The following is a 17500-nucleotide window of genomic DNA, read 5'->3' as shown; positions in this document are numbered from 1 at the left end:
AAAAAAAAAAATAAAACACAAACACAAAAATAAATATGAAAAAAAAAATTCATAAAAATACACAAAAATAAAAATTCACAAAATTTAACCATTAAATTGAATCATTAATATGAGTGACAGATAAATCATCATGTAGATTCAGATAGACAAAATTGTGGGGTGTCAATACTTATAATCATCCCATTCCGAAGCCCTGCCCACTTAACCACAAACTAAACAACAAAGTAAAAAACTTTTCCAATAAATAAGTGACAAGTGAGCATGTAAATATCATAATAAATAAATACGTAAATAAATGTGTCAATTATTTTATTTCTCTCTCCTCCCAGTCACTGCTGCTGTAAAGAATATCTGTCCTGACCTCATGACTCATCTCTGTGTACATATGACTCGTGTGTGTGTGTGTGTGGTGTGTGTCTTACAGTCATAATTATACATTTAATATGCATCATGTCAGCTAAATGCTTGTGAACAGTGTGATGTACGAAGTGACCTGTACCTGATCCTGGGCTGTATCCAAGCTTCGGCGTTTCCGTAAGTCTGCGAACACGGCGTCGCCTCTTCGCTTCACTTTCCTAATGTGTGCCTGGAAAGAGGAAAAAGAAAGAAATAAACAAACAAATGTATAAATATTTTAAAGGTGGACTGGGTGAAATTTCCTGACACTGGGTATTCTTTACTTGTCTGTAAGATTAAGTCCAGAGTGATTTTTAAGCTCACAGGTGATACTGTGCTAGTATTTTTGAGCCTGTATAAGTTTGTGTAAGAAAACAAGAAGACATCATGAGTAGTTTCAGACACCAGATCTGTTTATAATAAACTAAAAGTATAAGGCTTTACACAACAAGAGGGAGGTTACACCTAAATGTGCCTGTGTAGCAAGCGGCCTGTGAAATAACAGTAACAGCATTAGTGTGGAAAGACTTGTTAGTAAAATATGTAGTTTGAACTGCGGCATCAACTGTAGCTCTGCTGAAGTTAAAGTTGAGGTTAATGGCAGCTGGACTGAGCTCAGTAATTGCTGATCGCTTGAGAATCTGTGTTCTGGGACCTGAGGGGGGGTCCAGGCTTCGCTGAAGCACGTTAATAAATGCTTGAAATAAATCACTCATTACTAATCTCTTTACTTATTAACTCATCCAGTCTGTTCAGTGGTTTCTGTTTACTTTTTAACCTGCTTAACTGGGCTAGTCTGTTCAACGTGGTGTCGGAGTCTGAAGGATTAAAAGGATTGGACGATCTTTTTATTTACCACAACGCTTACAGTCGTGTACTCACCTCGAGCTTCTGAAGTCTGGCATTGTATCTGGGTTCGCTCTCTACCTCCTGAATTCTCTCCATCAGGGCTTTCATCATTTTGTCTGACTGCTCCAGGGCAGACTGCACCTCTGTGGAGATCAGCTCCTGGACCTGCCAACACACACACACACACACACACACTAATATATGTATTATATAAAACACTAATAACCAGAGACACAGTCATTGAAAGGATTTTATCCAATTAAATTTATTTCTCCCTCTCTTCGCTTCAGCACACATTCGCTTACTCCGTGTTTAGCTCAGTCGCGTTTCGTCAGTAATATTAAAAACCTCTCTCCTTCTTAGATTAAGCGTTAAACCCCGTTTACTGTGACTGATCTTCACACCTGAGCCGTAGAAACAGTTCCTGCGGAAGACGATTTTTCAGATCCGACATCGTGTCGTCTCTCTTTCATACCTGAAAAAAAGTGCAGAAAAAAAGCAGAGAAAGAATGTATTCTATTTTATTATTATTAAATCATTCTTTTGAAAATATTCATTCATGTTAGACCACGTTTGGGGAAAAATAAACCAGCTGAAATTTAAACAGCTTTAAACTAATAATTATGATAATAAAAATACATCTTATAACATTTATTTAACATAATTCCAGGTTTGTTTTCTAGTGATTAATCAACACTGAGGGTCGTGTCCCACAAAGCTCAGTACTGTGTGTACTACATATTAGACACTACACACAGAGTGATTTTAAACACAACCCAAACTCAATACGGTGACAGAACACTTTAATTAACACTTATTACTGCACAGCAGCATTAAGTAACCCGTAGTAACGTCTGTCACATCACCTCACTGTTATTACACGCCGTTTATTAGCAACTCCTTTGTGTTGTTTTTGTGCGACCTGTTAAACAACAACACACATGTTCACCTCGTTTAATTATAATAATATAAAATATCTTATTAATTAATACACTCTAGAAATGATTTATCTTGAAGGTGGGAATTTTAATAAACTAGCGAGACTAGTTTAAAGCAGCTTGCTCCAGCTAGCTAGCTAGCTAGCTAATTAGCTACCGTTAGCTAACTGTTGTGAATAGCTCGCGCTCACCGGAAGTTCATGCATCCTAACCGCCTATATTTAATAGATTGTTTTTGTAATGTTGAGCAAACGACCGCTTTAATTCGGAGGACATCTTTATTCTATCGTGTCGTCTTTAAACTGATAAATAACATAAAACACAGGGTTACTGTATAGCTAGCTAGTTAGCATTAGCTCCTGCTGATAGCTTACATTCAACCCTCTCATTGTCATTTCCGCTTTCTGTTTGTAAGTAAATAATATTTTACTCACTTGTCATTTTCTAAAACACCACAAATAAATGTCCAGTTTGCCTCAGTGGCAGTTTCACGTTGTCTTTTACCTCAAGTTTACCTCAACCAAGCACAAGGGGCGTGGCTTCTCTGTGAGGTCGTTGGAAATGGGCGGGTTTAGGACGAGCTCCTGCTCTGATTGGCTGATGTGGAAACTGCCGCTCTTTTCCATTCAGTTTAGCACAACATGCGGCTAGAATGAATTAAGGTTCATCATTTACATAACCGATCAATTACAATTGCATATAAATGTACGTCTGGTTTCTAATTGGTCGAAAGTAATGACTGGTCGTTTATGTGTGAAGTGGGCGTGGCCTGTTTTCAGTATTTAAATTGATATGTTAGTATCTATATTGTACACATCCTCTTAATCGAACTAGTTCAGCACAATAAAAGAACAATGATTGGTGATTGTTTGATTTCCTTGTCATGTTCTTGGCTTGGAACTAGATTAGCAAAGGGTTAGGGTTAGCTACGCTACGCTGTGCTAGCTACGTCCTCTCGGCAGATATACATAGCCAAGCTCAGATACAGGCCTTAATTTTCTCTGTAATGTCTCGATACACGTTTACACGACTAGACGTGTGAAACAGATGACGGACCCGGAGAACGTAAGAAACGTCGGACCTCACAGGGCATAGCGTCACTGAATAGTGTGACAGGGTTTCATTTTCATTGCATTTGCAGTTCACCTCATGGCAGTCAGAGGGCTAGAAATGAGAATCTGACACGTTTAGGAACTCAGTAGAAATAAAGAAGTTCTCCAAAACTCCATTTTCCTATTCAGTAGTGACCTTCAGTGATGACGGGCCTCATATCAGGGGCAGACACAGTTTGTAATTTTAGCTCTAACCTACTCTTGTCTGTGCTAAGCCGATTTCTAGCTTCACAAATATCCTGAGCTACTTTTTGGGTCTTGTAAAAGAACCTTCTTCTGCTGAAAAAGTCACTCGATTCAGAATAAGAGCTCAGTCTATTGTGTGGCTCCAGTTTCTGTGAGCAGAAATGGACAAACAGCATAAAACATATACGAGGTGAGATCTTTACCGGCATACGTTGTGCACGTTTTGAATCGAACTCCTTGATGCGTATACAGTTTTTCTATGATTACGCATGCACGACACCACCGGCCTCGCGCCCTCACATCCGCCGTGTTGTGCTTGCGTTTTTCTTCTCTGCCTTCACGAGGCCAATCACTTCGCATTACGTCTCAGACATGATACGGCTTCTCTGTGCTCACTCGCGACATCACACCCTACTCATAATACAAGGATGGAACACAAAGTTCCCCAGCGGCTAACTGCCATCTCTGCATCAAGCTCACTTGTGTTGCTTTTTTTTTTCGTTTTGTAAATCCAAGCCACAAAACACAACTGGAGTACAGCAGATGCAGCCCTTTTTTTTAAACAATGTGTGTTGATTTCTGTGGAGTTTATTGAACTTTTACAGAAGGAGTCTCCGGTGTCAGCGTATTCAGGACAGAGGACGTACAGTACACGTGTCTCTTAAACTTAAAAAAGGAGAATAAAGAGTGATGTGATGGTACAAGCATAAAACACTTTGCTGTTACAGTAGAATCCCGTCTGATGTGATGAAGTGGATAAGATGGGTCACTTTTATCACCCTGAAGTCATTATTTTCCTCTAATGCTACGTCCCCGAGTGTTTACTTCCTGACGTTTTATTCCTCTTCTGCTTTTATGTGTACGTTGGTTGTAACTCTACGATCAGACACTGTTGTAGAGGATGTTAGTAACCTAACCATGCAGGATGTCTTTCTGAGCACCGAAAAGTCATGAGTCATGGGAAATAATTGGAGTAATCACATTGTTTTTATGAACGGGTTCGCCACAACATAACTCCGTATCGTTCTCATAACTGTAAGCGGCGCTTAACGAAAGACGCTCCTCAGGATTGTTATGTATACTTTTTGCGGTCGTTATGTTCATCAGATCACGGAGATGAGCCTACGGTGTGTTCGTCAGCATCATTATAACATCTACAGTATGAATTATAAAGCTGAAAAAATGTCTTCATCTTTACAGCTCTGAGTGTTACAAAGCACTGACACTGGAGACTCCTTCCACAAATAAGATTAGATTCGTTCTAATTTTTTATCAGTGTTAAGATGTGTAACATTATTAATATGTATCTCATGTGTGTGTGAGTGTGTGTGTGTGTGTGTAATTTAATATTAAAGATGTCTAGTGACGCATCAGAGCAAAAAATCCAAAGCGTAACGGCTGAAAAACAAGACGCTTCCAGTGAATCTAATTACGGCTGAGCTGTTTGTTCAGTCGATGTGTTTTATTCACAGATCAGAGCTGAAATATTGAAATACTGCTTTATTGAGGGGAAAAAACACCGAGTTACAGCTTGGCAGTGGAGAGGATACAGAGAAAGTGTACAGAGAGCCTGAGGGGATAATATATGTGTGTATATATAAATATATATATATATAAAATGCACAGAGGACAGAAGTTAAAGTGCTACTTAAATTCTGTGTCTGAGTGTAAAACCTCACAGTGATTATAATAAACCAGTTTTATGTGAATGTTTCTAAAATGATTCAATATTTCAGCGTCATTTGGATTAGACGTGATTAGACGTGTTCGGTGACTGATGTTCGTGTCTGTGATGCTCATGGAAGCAGATGAACAACTCTGAATTTCGCATTTTTTTTTTATTTAAGCAATCAGACTTTTTTTACACTTGTGTTTCTCTCTGTCTCTCTCTGTCTCTCTCTCTCTCTCTCTCTTTCTCTCCCTCTGTCACTCTTGTTTATCCAGTTTGTGACCCACGTTGGTGAAGTCTGAGATCTGTTTTCTAGCTCGAGAGCGAGTCAGAGATGTCTGATGTCTGACTTGGAGATGGCTTCACACAAACCTTGTTGTGATCCACGTTACATGCGGAAGCCACCTGAGAAACATGTAAACAGGTGCCCATGAGACTAAGCTTGTGTTTTGTTTAACGTTGGATTTTAACTTCAGAATCCGACTGGACCAAAATACTAAACCATTTTTAACATTACTTCCTGTATAACGGTTCATAATGGAGGGGAAAAGAACCGTTAGGGAAAATTCTTGTCCAAGAACAGCTCCTGGTTTAAAGGTATTTCTTCTCAGTGACATGCCATGCATCCAAAATAGCAGTTCTTTAGTTGGTACAAACCTGTGAGTATAAGCCCCGCCCCCGAGCGTTCACGGACCCTCTCCCCATTGTGGACTCAAATATTTGTACCAAGTGTTTCAGACACCTTCACTGTCATCTCTAAACACTGACAAAACTTTTAAGCTGCTTTCACACTTGGATTCTTTTCCTCAAATCGCGGCGCACGGTTTACAAGAAATCCTACAAGAAGCTTTGACAGAAAAAAAAAAAAAAAACAGTCTGAGTTTCTTGATCACAGCGTCATGTAACAGGAGCAGGGGTTTTATTTGTGGTCGGACATCGAGGTCTAAACGTCCAACAGTTTAGCTCCAGGATCCCCGGCTCCATCCTGACCCCGGGTGACTGTCTGCGTGGTTTCAGATGTTCTCCAGTGTTTGTGTGAGGGTTCCTCCTCATTCTCCAAACCTCAGGGATGTGTGTCAGGAGCGAAGGCGAGCCCGTCTTCCCACAGAGGACCTTTACATGTGTGTGTGTGTGTGATTGTGTGTGTGTGTGTCGTGAAATAAATGACAGATCAATCATGTCAGAAGGTTTTCGACCCTCAGTGTGAATTTAAAATGCAGAAAAATACTCAGCCCTAAAATTATTACTCTTATTTATTTCACCACACGGTCATTTTGTTAAGAGTCTATCAGTGTGGAACATCTTGACATGGTGATATTTTCCTGCTCTGTCTTGCAAAAATATTTGAGATCCACCAGAATAATCTTCTGTTCACTTCCTGCTTTCCAGTAGATTTTTAATGGGATTCTTTGCCGAGTTCATTCAACCACCTTTGAATGGTTTGGTTCATTTTCCTGCTGAAAGATGAAATCCTATTTATTTATTTATTTATTTATTTTATCTTCAGCTTGTTTCCAGACACCTGGAGGTTTTGCACTGAAACGGACTATTTGTAGCTATGAGTAGCACGAGTTCCTCCACCTTGATCAAAGCCTCAGATCTGCTACGATGCTACCACCACCATGCTGCGTTGATGCTTGCACCAAACAGACCTTTGGGAATTATTGTCATATGCAGTGAGGAATCAGTATGTGTCAGATCTTCCTGCAGGTCCTTTAATGTTGCTGTAGGTCTCTTGGTTTTTTCAGCTCTTTACAGCCCATGGCTTCAGCAGTCTGATCTAAACATGATCCTAGAGAAACTGTTGTTTTTTATTTGGTCTGATCTTAACCAGCTGTGTGTTATTTCATTTACAACATTGGGATTGAATGCGATTGGTTCATTATTAAAGGATTATTAAAGGGTGCCTACACTTGTGCACATGAGGTAATGTAACTTTTTTATTTTTCCAATTTATTCCTTTTTTTAATAACGTCACACACACATCTGCCTGTTTAAAAAGGGCTGTGTAGACTTTTTATACATCCACTAACACCATTTTGATTTTATATAAATATATAAATCTATATCCTTGACCTCAGTGCGTCGTTTTTTTTTGTTTTTTTTTACTGCAGCACCGTGCTGAAGTTTGATGAGCTTTAAAGGGGCGCATAGAAAACGAGAAAGGAAAGGAAGGAAGGAAAGAAAGAAGAAGATAGGATCAAGGAGCATCCCTCTGTTCTCTGCATTTCATTCTTCAGTCGCAGACCTGCTGCTGCTGCTCTCTCTCTCTATGTGTGTGTATATATCTATATGTGTGTGAGAGAGACAGAGTGTGTGTGCGTGCGTGTGTTTGTGCGCGCGCGCGCGTTTCTTCTGCCTCTTCTTCATTTTTTTTAACCCCGCAGCTCTGGATGCGGGACCGAGGAGGCAACACACACACACATACACACACATACACACACACACACGCGGGCGCGCGCGAACGGAGTCATGGATAAAGCTCGCGGACGCCAAGAAGCCACTTTGGATTTAATGTGATGTCGCGGGATCGAAGTTGAAGGATAATAAAGGGCGACCGTTCAATCATCCGCAACCCGGCAGGAGAAAAGAGAAAGACACAGAGAGAGTGTGTGTGTATGCGTGTGTTAGACAGAGAGAGGAGAGAGGAGGACAGGACCTGCTGCGATGTCCACTCCGATTCTGGATCTCTGTGGAGGAGAGACGATGCTGTGAGTAGTCGAAAAAAAATTCGCTATGGGTTGTTTTTCTCGTCGATTTTTACGCATACGTTCTCCAGGAAAAAAGTGCAGTGCGTCCTAAAGAAAGAGGCAGAACCCCCCCCCAAAAAACGTGCGGGTTTCCTGTGTGAAATGCAGCAGAATAGAATGCAGCCTTGGATTTCTTTCTTTCATGTGAATCTGATCTAAAAAGATCTCGGGTGCGAAAAACCGTATAGGATTCTGCATCGTGCGCCATGCGGACAATTCGGTGCGAATCAAATGCAATTGTAGTCTGATTGCAGCAAACTGGTGGGTAGAGCTGCTGATGTGTGTCGAAATTAAATAGAAATACAGTATGAGTGTGTGAGCGTGTGAGTGTGAAACTGCTTTGGATGATCATGTGAGTCTCGGGAGTCTCTGCGTCCCGAGCGCAGAATTATTCCAATAAATAAAACCCCGAGCCCTGAGATATGTCTCATAAATCTTACATCTTTTTTTTTTTTTTATTCATGTGGACTGACTGGATTCTAGCGTTGATCAAATCTTTGGGTTTATGTATATCTTCCTTTTTTTTTAACTCCACCTGCTCGGTTTACTTTGTCACACTTTTATTGAAATAGCAAATCTAAGTAGTTGGAATGAAACGCGCGCGTGGTTTAGATGTTGTTCCTTCATGAGAGTCATATGCCACAGGCGTGTAGGTGTGGATACAGTAGGTGTGGATAATAAGCACGACATTGACTGCGCTGGAGCCGCGTCCTAAAGCGGAATACGGCTGAGGTCCGGGCTGAGGCGCACCGACAGGGGGCGCGCGTGCATAAAGCTGCAATCTGCGGGAATTAACGACTATACACACATCCATACACACATCCATACACACATCCATACACACATCCATACACACATAGATTTTCACATCTACACACACCGATAAACGTACATATTTATACAGACCTCTATATCACTTTCAAATTCTACACTCTCTCTCTCTCTGTCTCTCTCTCTCTGTCACTCTCTTCCTCTCTCTCTCTCTCTCTCTCTCTCTCTCTCTCTCTCTCTCTCTCTCTCTCTCTCTCTCTCTCTCTCTCTCTCTCTCTCTCTCTCTCTCTCTCTCTCTCTCTCTCTCTCTCTCTCTCTCTCTCTCTCTCTCTCTCTCTCTCTGTCACTCTCTCCCTCTCTCTCTCTCTCTCTCTCTCTCTCTCTCTCTCTCTCTCTCTCTCTCTCTCTCTCTGTCACTCTCTCCCTCTCTCTCTCTCTCTCTCTCTCTCTCTCTCTCTCTCTCTCTCTCTCTCTCTCTCTCTCTCTCTCTTGCTGTTGCTCTGTATGATTATTACAAATAATAAACCTACGAAGCTGCAGCGTAAACATTCCTATGGAGTCTAATAAGCAAATAAATCTCGAATGAAGTCAGCCCCGTTTCAATCCCATCCACAATCTCAAGAACTCACACTCATGTTTATGTAACATTTATGGAAGGAGTGTCTTCGGTTTACACTTTGCGGCAAGCTGAGTTTTTAATCCAAGAGAAAGAAGAGTGACAGCAGGAACTGGCTGGGTTCTGGACATTCCACAGCATTTCACTGGACTAAAAATAAACAATCAAAGTGTGATATTGCTCAATATTCCCTACGTTTTCTCTTCAGTTTGGTTATCTACCAGTCCACCTGCTTTTTCCATCACTACAGTAACCTGGGAGCGTGAAGGCTAACACAAGCTTCCTCTGAGACTCCTTTCAACATACAGATGGCCATGATTGGCTGATGTCGCTGTGATTGACAGGGGAGAGAGACGAAGTCTCAATTTTGCTCTCCAGGATCGAAAACAAAGAGCATTGTGGCATCATGTGGATTTAAACTCATGATCTCCAAATGTTGGAGCAACTGGATATACTGGATGATGGATGGGAGACAAAAGGTTCAAAACCCCTTCACCTTTACCCCTGAAAAATAGGTAAAAGATGCGATGTCATCGACATGGCTTCCTGAAGCTCCAGTGTAAGTTTCATCAGATCAGAAGCTGCAGCGTTACCTCTCTCTGAACCATATGATCTGCAGCGATCATCTCTTCACCTCGCTTACACATGTAGGCCATGTCGGATGTTCAGGAGGCTCCGTTCTCTCAGTGCGCTTGTGGTGTGATGATGTCAGCACTCCGCTCTTCTGCTCTGCTTGCTGCTCAGCCTCGGTGTCAGACGGCATCTTCATCACTCGCTCATCTCCAGCTCTTCGTTCGCCTGCTTTCCAAACCGAGGCTCTCTGAACACAGAATGTTTCTCTGCACATTTTTCTTCCTGTGTCATGTTCTTACATGGTGACGTCTGTTCGTTTTGTGTTTGATGCTTCAACATTATCTTGAACTTAACCCTACGAGTTGATCTAAAATATTTGGATACATCATTGAGGCAAATGAGTTTATACTCATATTGTTTTAATCTCAGGGTTGCCAGGTCTGCGTGAAATGATCACCCCGGTCTGATGGACTTTCCGTATTAAATCATGCTGTTTTATTATAAACGGTTAGTGACGTTCTGTAGCTAACTCATGTGGATATCACTCTAACTCAGTGTGCTATCAGTGAAACCATGGCAACCAGCAGTAGACTAAAAATAGGACACGCCCACATATGACAAATGTAGAGCAATCTCAGCAAAAACCTTGCATGGTAAGAGTTTCTCAGCTTGACCCTATGGTCTATGGCTCTATGCAGAATTGTTTCTCTTTGAGTTTTTTTTTGGTTCTAAACAGAACTTGTAGAACACTGTAGAACATGTTGATAATGAACCACCACCTAAATCGACCAATCCAAACACACCCTTGTTGAAGGAGCTTCAAGTCAAGCCGGTTCTTCAAAAGTTCTTCAAGAGTTCTTTAATATACTTAAAGGTTCCGAGCTCCTAAAAATGATTTGGATTGGAAATCTCTCTGATAGGGTTCATCTCTCTTGTTGGGTTGGTTCTTTAGTTGGTTTCAGGGTTCTACATGGAACCTTTTTCTAACAGGGAAACACCCTATGTTTTAGCGCTCCATATAGAACCTTTACGGTTTCGCTCGACAACCCAAAAATCCAAATATGAGTTATAAAGTATGTCTTATGTCTTATTGGATAAAAAGCGATGTGATCTTTATTTAAAAACGTGTCATTTGTGGAAACTTTGCTGTGGAACATAAACTCATGCTGTGGTCCACATCCTGCCATTCCATTCCATCACTGATTCATTTCCTGTATTGCAACAACATGCCGCTGACAGTTGTAATGCTGTAGACGTTCTCAAATCTTCACAGTGTAAAAACTGGAGATATAGATTAGAACATTAGAGCGTTTCTCACAGTTCTGTAGAAGATTTCTTCGCTAACCTTTATATCAGTATTCAGTACATATACATTAAGATACGTTAAATGCCATCTAGCAGCTTTAGCTTACAAAGTTATTTCTTTCAGGGAATGAAGTCGAGCACTATGGGGTTTTCCGGCTTGGCCCTCCTGATGCTCCCGGCTCTCCTCACCCTGGTGGGCGTGGTGCACGCCGCAGAGAAGGTTCCCATTCTGAACATTGCCGTGATCCTGGGCCGAACGCGCTACATCTCGGACCGGGACATACGAGCCCTGTGGAGCAAGGACGACCCGATCGACGTCAACGTTGTCACGCTGCTGGTTAATGAAACGGACCCGAAGAGCATCATCACTCACGTGTGCGACCTCATGTCCGGGACTAAGATCCACGGCGTGGTGTTCGGCGACGGCACCGACCAGGAAGCCATCGCCCAGATTTTGGATTTTATTTCCTCGCAGACGTTGATACCCATCCTGGGGATTCACGGTGGCTCGTCCATGATCATGGCAGATAAGGTAAGCCATGCTTTTGTTATCGTTCAGAATTTGTGAGACATTTTCCCAACGTTTGTTTGCTTGACGTGTTCAACCTAAATCCTAAGCCTTGCTCACTGCCAACAAGTTTGTCGCTTACAAGAAAACCTAGCTAGCTTATTAGATTTGTTGATTAGCTAGCTAGCTAGTCTCGACTATAAAGTGTGTGTCTTAATAAAGCGATTATAACACGTTAGTAATCAACTAATTTAATACTTGCCCTTAAGTTGTATTAATTTACACACAAACTCAGGTGACTTTCACGCTGCTGTAGATTCATCCAGTTGCAGTGACTCCGCCTACTTTACACTTTTAAGTAGAAATCGTGTTTTTTTTACGTGTTTAAATAAAGTCAAACTGTGTTATATTATCGTGTAAAATTCGAAGATTCTCCGTAGAGTCTGTTAGAGTTAACGAGCTTGAACATTATTTTCTTTTGTCTATAAAAATCAGAGCTTAAAGGGAAGTAAATGTCTAATTATTTTTAATTGTTTGTATAAACTCCAGCTCCTTGCTGTATGTTTCTCTCTCTATGGATGTAAATGGCCTCAGATTAAAGCTGTGCACTTTCGCTCCATCGCCGGTCAGATCTAAAGTGAGGCTTCTCTCTACTTACACGTTATACATTATTCAATACTTTAAATGTTCTGCAAGTAAAAATAGGCACACGTGCAACTCGAAGACTTCTCTCAGGTTTCACTTTTTCATCTCTGAGCCAAAGTCTGAAGTCTGTTACGTGGCTTTATAGTGGATTTCCACGGAGACGTGAAGTTCATCACGTGTCACTGTATCTTTAACCTCAGGATAATTCACACTAATATCACACACTTACACACAGTTCTATAAAATAAAAACAAACCATCATCATGTTATCATCAGTCACTGAGCAGTGTTTTTATTCACTCATTTTATTTCAACTTTATCCTTTCTTCATCTTCTTTAATTGCCTCTTTACTTAGGTCTTTCCTGTCTCTCTCTCTCTCTCTCTCTCTCTCTCTCTCTCTCTCTCTCTCTCTCTCTCTCTCTCTCTCTCTCTCTCTCTCTCTCTCTCTCTCTCTCTCTCTCTCTCTCTCTCTCTCTGTCACTCTCTCTCTCTCTCTCTCTCTCTCTCTCTCCCTCTCTCTCCCCCTCTCTCCCTCTCTCTCTCACTCACATTCTCTCTCTCTCTCTCTCTCTCTCTCTCTCTCTCTCTCTCTCTCTCTCTCTCTCTCGCTCTCGCCCTCTCTCTTTCTTTCTCTCTGTCTCTCTCTCTCTCTCTCATTCTCTTCTATCCTTACCTCCTTCCTGTCTCTCTTTCTTCCTTTCTTCATTTGTAAGTTCGTTAGTTTGTTTGTTCCTTCCTATATTCTATCTATTTATTTGCACTTAAACCTTACTTCCTCCTTTTCTTAATTTTTACTTCCTTTCTCTCTCTCCGTTTTTCTGTCATCTCTCCATCTTAATTCTTCCCTTCCTTTCAGCCTTTATTCTTTTCCTCTCACTCTTTACTCTTTCCCTTCATCTCCCCTTCCTTCCTTCCTTCCTTCCTTCCTTCCTTCCTTCCTTCCTTCCTTCCTTCCTTCTCTCCTTCCATCCTTTCCTGTGTTTCTGAGTGTTCTCCGCTCCACTGCGTCTCTTTCATTAAATCCTCAGACTGAAATAGATTTTATTGACTTTAATGTCACTTTATTAGTTTCTTCTCACAAATCCACTCCAGAGCGTCGGTGCTTTAAGATCCTTTATTTCTCACTGTTTTATCTTCCTGTGTGTTTCTGTGTGGATGTAAAGAACACGTCAGCGATCATTAACACGCCGATTAACAGACAGGTGACACGTGACACGTCAGCAATTAGAGACACGTACGTCAGAGTGCGGTCGTGTCACGTGCTTTATGTCCTGGTAGGTAAAACAGGTGAGTGTTCAGGGAGCTTCGGTTCCTTTAGTCGCCTCCTCCATCAGTCTCAGTGTTCAGGTGATAAATTTAGAAGATACTGCAGTCAGGTGATGTTAATGCGCTAAATGTGACGACTACTGGAGTGAAAAACACTCTCCGAGTTCGGCTTTAGTGGGAATTTGGTTGGTGTCTGTGTGCTGATGAAGGCATCAGAGCGAATCCTTCATGAACAGAAGAACAGATTCTCGTCAAACGTCTGCGTCATCGATCTGTTTTATTTCTTCGTCTTCTTTTATCAGAGAAAGACGAAAGCTGCTGTACATAAAACTGGGTTGCAATGAGTTCCTCAAATATATTCAGATTTTTTATTAAAAGTCTTCCAAAAATTTGCTGCTGAGACTCTGATTGGTCAGAAGATGTTGATGTTAATAAACAGATAATAAACAGATTATAATGAGAGTAAAGAGAAATAAACAATGTGTTTATTTATCATGTGGTGAAGGAGTTTCTAGTGTCAGTGCTTAGTGTCAGCTTTTCACACATCATCTCTCTCTTTTTTGTTTCTTTCATCGGTTTCCTTCCTTCATTATTCCCTTTGTCCTTCTTTCCTTCCTTCCTTCCTTCCTTCCTTCCTTCCTTCCTTCCTTCCTTCCTTCTTCCTTTTTTCCTTCCTTCCTTCTTCCGTTTTTCCTTCCTTCCTTCTTTCTGCCCTCCCTCCTGCCCTCCCTTCTTTCTTTCTTTCTTTCTTTCTTTCTTTCTTTCTTTCTTTCTTTCTTTCCTGGTATAAGGTGAGTAAAACAGTCCGTGTGTAATACACTTGATTACGATGTGTGTAAGGTGAAGTAAAAACCGCAGCAGGTCTGTAGATGAAGATTGTTTCACTGATGCTGGAGACACGCTGCAGACTTTATTTAAATAAAATTAAAATCTCTTCAGTGTAGAGAAACTTTTGTCTGATGCTGAACAGGAAGCTAAAGCTGCGAAGCTCCACACCACAAACCGGCGGCTCTGAATTTCAGAATTCCAGTGTTCCGTTTGGTGACGTGTGGAACGTGTCAGGAGAACGTTCGCATGAGACCCAATCAAAGTGTTCATCAGTAAACGACTGACAGACTGCCGTCATTCACCTGTGTGTAAGATGACAACACAACACGCTCATCATTACAGCTGAGCAAGACTCAATCCTGTGTGTGTGCCTGTGTGTGTCTGTGTGTGTCTGTGTGTGTGTCTGTTTGTGTGTCTGTGTGTGTCTGTGTGTGTGTCTGTGTGTGTGTCTGTGTGTCTGTGTGTGAGAGAGAGAGAAGGAGATCTAGCTGTTCAATACATCTGTGCTGTATTTATTTATTTATTTATTTATTTATTTCTACAGTTGCATCACTGTGACCTTCACTCTAAGTGTTCTTCTTCAAAGCAGTAATATATAAAGATTAAACTCGAGACACACTTTTTATTGTTTATCAGCTAAAGAATAGAGTTAAATGAATCTCAATCTGATGAACGTCCTGAATACGAGAGCAACTTAATGAGACTAAAGAGAAGCGCAGCACAGATCATGCTGTTAGAGGAGAATTTGTTGCTTTCTAAAAATATCTGTGTGAACTGAATGGAACAGGATTCAGGCTTTTACAACCTGATCTCCATCTGTGTTCATCTCCAGCAGAACCTTCCACTTCATGTAGGAAGAAAAGAGGAACTTAATGAATTACACACAAAAAGTACTTCATGTTGTAATGTAGACTACTTCCTGTAAAAGACAGTTCCTGCTGCTGTATAAAGTAGTTCCTGCTGCTGTATGAAGTAGTTCCTGTAAACAGAGGTTCCTATAGAAAGTAGTTCCTGCTGCTGTATAAAGTAGTTCCTGTAAACAGAGGTTCCTGTAAAAGACAGTTCTTGCTGTTGTATAAAGTAGTTCCTGTAAACAGAGGTTCCTATAGAAAGTAGTTCCTGCTGCTGTATAAAGTAGTTCCTGTAAACGGAGGTTTCTATAGAAAGTAGTTCCTGCTGCTGTATGAAGTAGTTCCTGTAAACAGAGGTTCCTATAGAAAGTAGTTCCTGCTGCTGTATAAAGTAGTTCCTGTAAACAGAGTTTCGTATAGAAAGTAGTTCCTGCTGCTGTATGAAGTAGTTCCTGTAAACAGAGTTTCGTATAGAAGGTTCCTTTTTCAGTGTAAAGCAGCAGCTGTGTGTGAGTCGAGTGTGATCTGTGTATCAGAGGCACTAGAGGTGGAGGAATATGAATGAATCTATGGAGTAAGTGTATAAAGGAGTGTTATTGTGTCCACACCACCAGGAGACTCAGTTCTACAAAGCTGCAGTTTAGTTTTCACTTTGAAGCAGCAGAACTTTAAAACGCTGATGTTGCTAATGATGAACGCGAGTATAATAGCGGCCAGTTAGCATGGAGCAGCTGCAGGCGTGTGTGGAAATGATCTCCATCAGCTCTCGTTTGTTGTGCTGAAAAACTCTTTTGTGATGATAAATGCTGGAATGGCTTTTATTTCAGACTGATCAGCAGCAGAAGAGCAGATGTTTCCTCACTATGTGACTGGTGGGTTCAACAGATGGGGGACTGAACCCTAGTTTTAACACTGAACCTCCAGATCAGCTCAACCCCTCGTCTCTGGAGATGATGTCTCCATTAAAACATTTAAAGACATAAAGAAAGAATTACAGACTCGTAAACATATCCTTTCTCTCAGAGTCTTTTTTAACGAGTAAAAATACGAATGTCTTTGTGAGCTTGAATAAAAGCCTCAGGTGGAACTGATCAGTGTGTCTCGTCATGTAGTCCATGCCAATAAGCCCGTCTCCTCCTGAGACCCCCTCCCTTTTAATCACCCTATATATGTCTGTTCTCAGGTAATAACACCACTCCCTCAGAAGGCAGAGATAAGCGGGTGCTGTTTGTCAGTTGCAGCGTCTCAGTCGTTACTCAGATGTGTGATATCACTGTTTCTCTTTAATTGCTCCAGGCTGAGTCATTTATAGACCCTGAGGCTAAAAATAATCATTCAAACAGCAACAGCAAAGGCGTATTGGTGTTCATGATGGTGTTCGGTTACCAGCTGATGTGTGTGTCTGAGCAGAGCTTTGCACGGTTACACACTGGGATGTTACTGGGACGCTGGATGATGTGTGGGATCCAGTTCTGCTGAACAAAGTCTTCAGTTACGTGGTTCAGGTTATTAAAGTTAGAGTTCAAGATCCAACCAGGACTAAAAGAGTGAGTGAGTGAATGATTACATTGGTAGGTGTTTGAGTGATTGAGTGTGTCTGTGAGTGTATGTGGGTGTGTGAGTGTGTGTATGTGTGAGTGTTTGAGTGAGTTTGTGAGTGAGTGGGTGAGTGTTTCAGTGAGTGAATGTGGGTGTGTGTGTGAGTGTGCATGTGGGTGTGTTTGTGAGTGTGGGTGTGTGAGTGTGTGTGTGTGTGTGTCTGGGTGTGTGAGTGTGTATGTGAGAGAGTAAGTGAGTGTGTGTGTGTGTGTGTGTGTGTGAGTGAGTGTGTGTGAGTGTGTGTGTGTGAGTGAGTAAGTGAGTGTGTGTGTATGTGTGAGTGTGAGTGTGTGTGTATGTGTGTGTGAGTGTGTGTGGGTGTGTGAGTGAGTGTGTGGGTGTCTGTATGTATGTGTGAGTGAGTGAGTGTGTGAGTGAGTGTGTGAGTGAGTGTGTGAGTGTGTGAGTGAGTGAGTGTGTGTGAGTGAGTGTGTGAGTGTGTGTGAGTGTGTGTGTGAGTGAGTGAGTGTGTGAGTGAGTGTGTGAGTGAGTGTGTGAGTGTGTGAGTGAGTGAGTGTGTGTGTGGGTGTGTGTATGTGTGTGGGTGTGTGAGTGTGTGAGTGAATGTGTGTGTGTGAGTGTGTGAGTGAGTGTGTGAGTGAGTGTGTGAGTGAGTGAGTGTGTGAGTGTGTGAGTG

General features: G+C 41.6%; 2 protein-coding genes across 3 annotated transcripts in view; one reads left to right on the top strand and one right to left on the bottom strand.

Annotated features, from left to right (window-relative positions):
• Positions 1 to 2750, bottom strand: part of atf7ip2 (activating transcription factor 7 interacting protein 2) — a 10225-nt gene extending 7475 nt beyond the window's left edge. For both annotated transcript variants that reach the window (XM_060892905.1, XM_060892904.1), the window contains exons 1-4: positions 2618 to 2750; positions 1650 to 1720; positions 1279 to 1410; positions 500 to 586 (exon numbers count right to left, since the gene is read on the bottom strand). In XM_060892905.1, coding sequence (XP_060748888.1) covers positions 500 to 586; positions 1279 to 1410; positions 1650 to 1720; positions 2618 to 2624 — 297 coding nt within the window. In that variant the 5' untranslated portion in view covers positions 2625 to 2750. The remainder of the gene's footprint in view (positions 1 to 499; positions 587 to 1278; positions 1411 to 1649; positions 1721 to 2617) is intronic.
• Positions 2751 to 7834: 5084 nt separating this feature from the next.
• The window catches only part of grin2aa (glutamate receptor, ionotropic, N-methyl D-aspartate 2A, a), a 111303-nt gene continuing 101637 nt past the window's right edge, over positions 7835 to 17500 (top strand). The window contains exons 1-2 of the mRNA XM_060893049.1: positions 7835 to 7861; positions 11290 to 11697. Coding sequence (XP_060749032.1) covers positions 11293 to 11697 — 405 coding nt within the window. The 5' untranslated portion in view covers positions 7835 to 7861; positions 11290 to 11292. The remainder of the gene's footprint in view (positions 7862 to 11289; positions 11698 to 17500) is intronic.

Source organism: Tachysurus vachellii, chromosome 18 (genome assembly GCF_030014155.1).
Source record: "Tachysurus vachellii isolate PV-2020 chromosome 18, HZAU_Pvac_v1, whole genome shotgun sequence".
NCBI lineage: Eukaryota > Metazoa > Chordata > Actinopteri > Siluriformes > Bagridae > Tachysurus > Tachysurus vachellii.
Note: the sequence above shows the minus strand (reverse complement) of the source record. Positions and strands in the feature narration are given on the sequence as shown.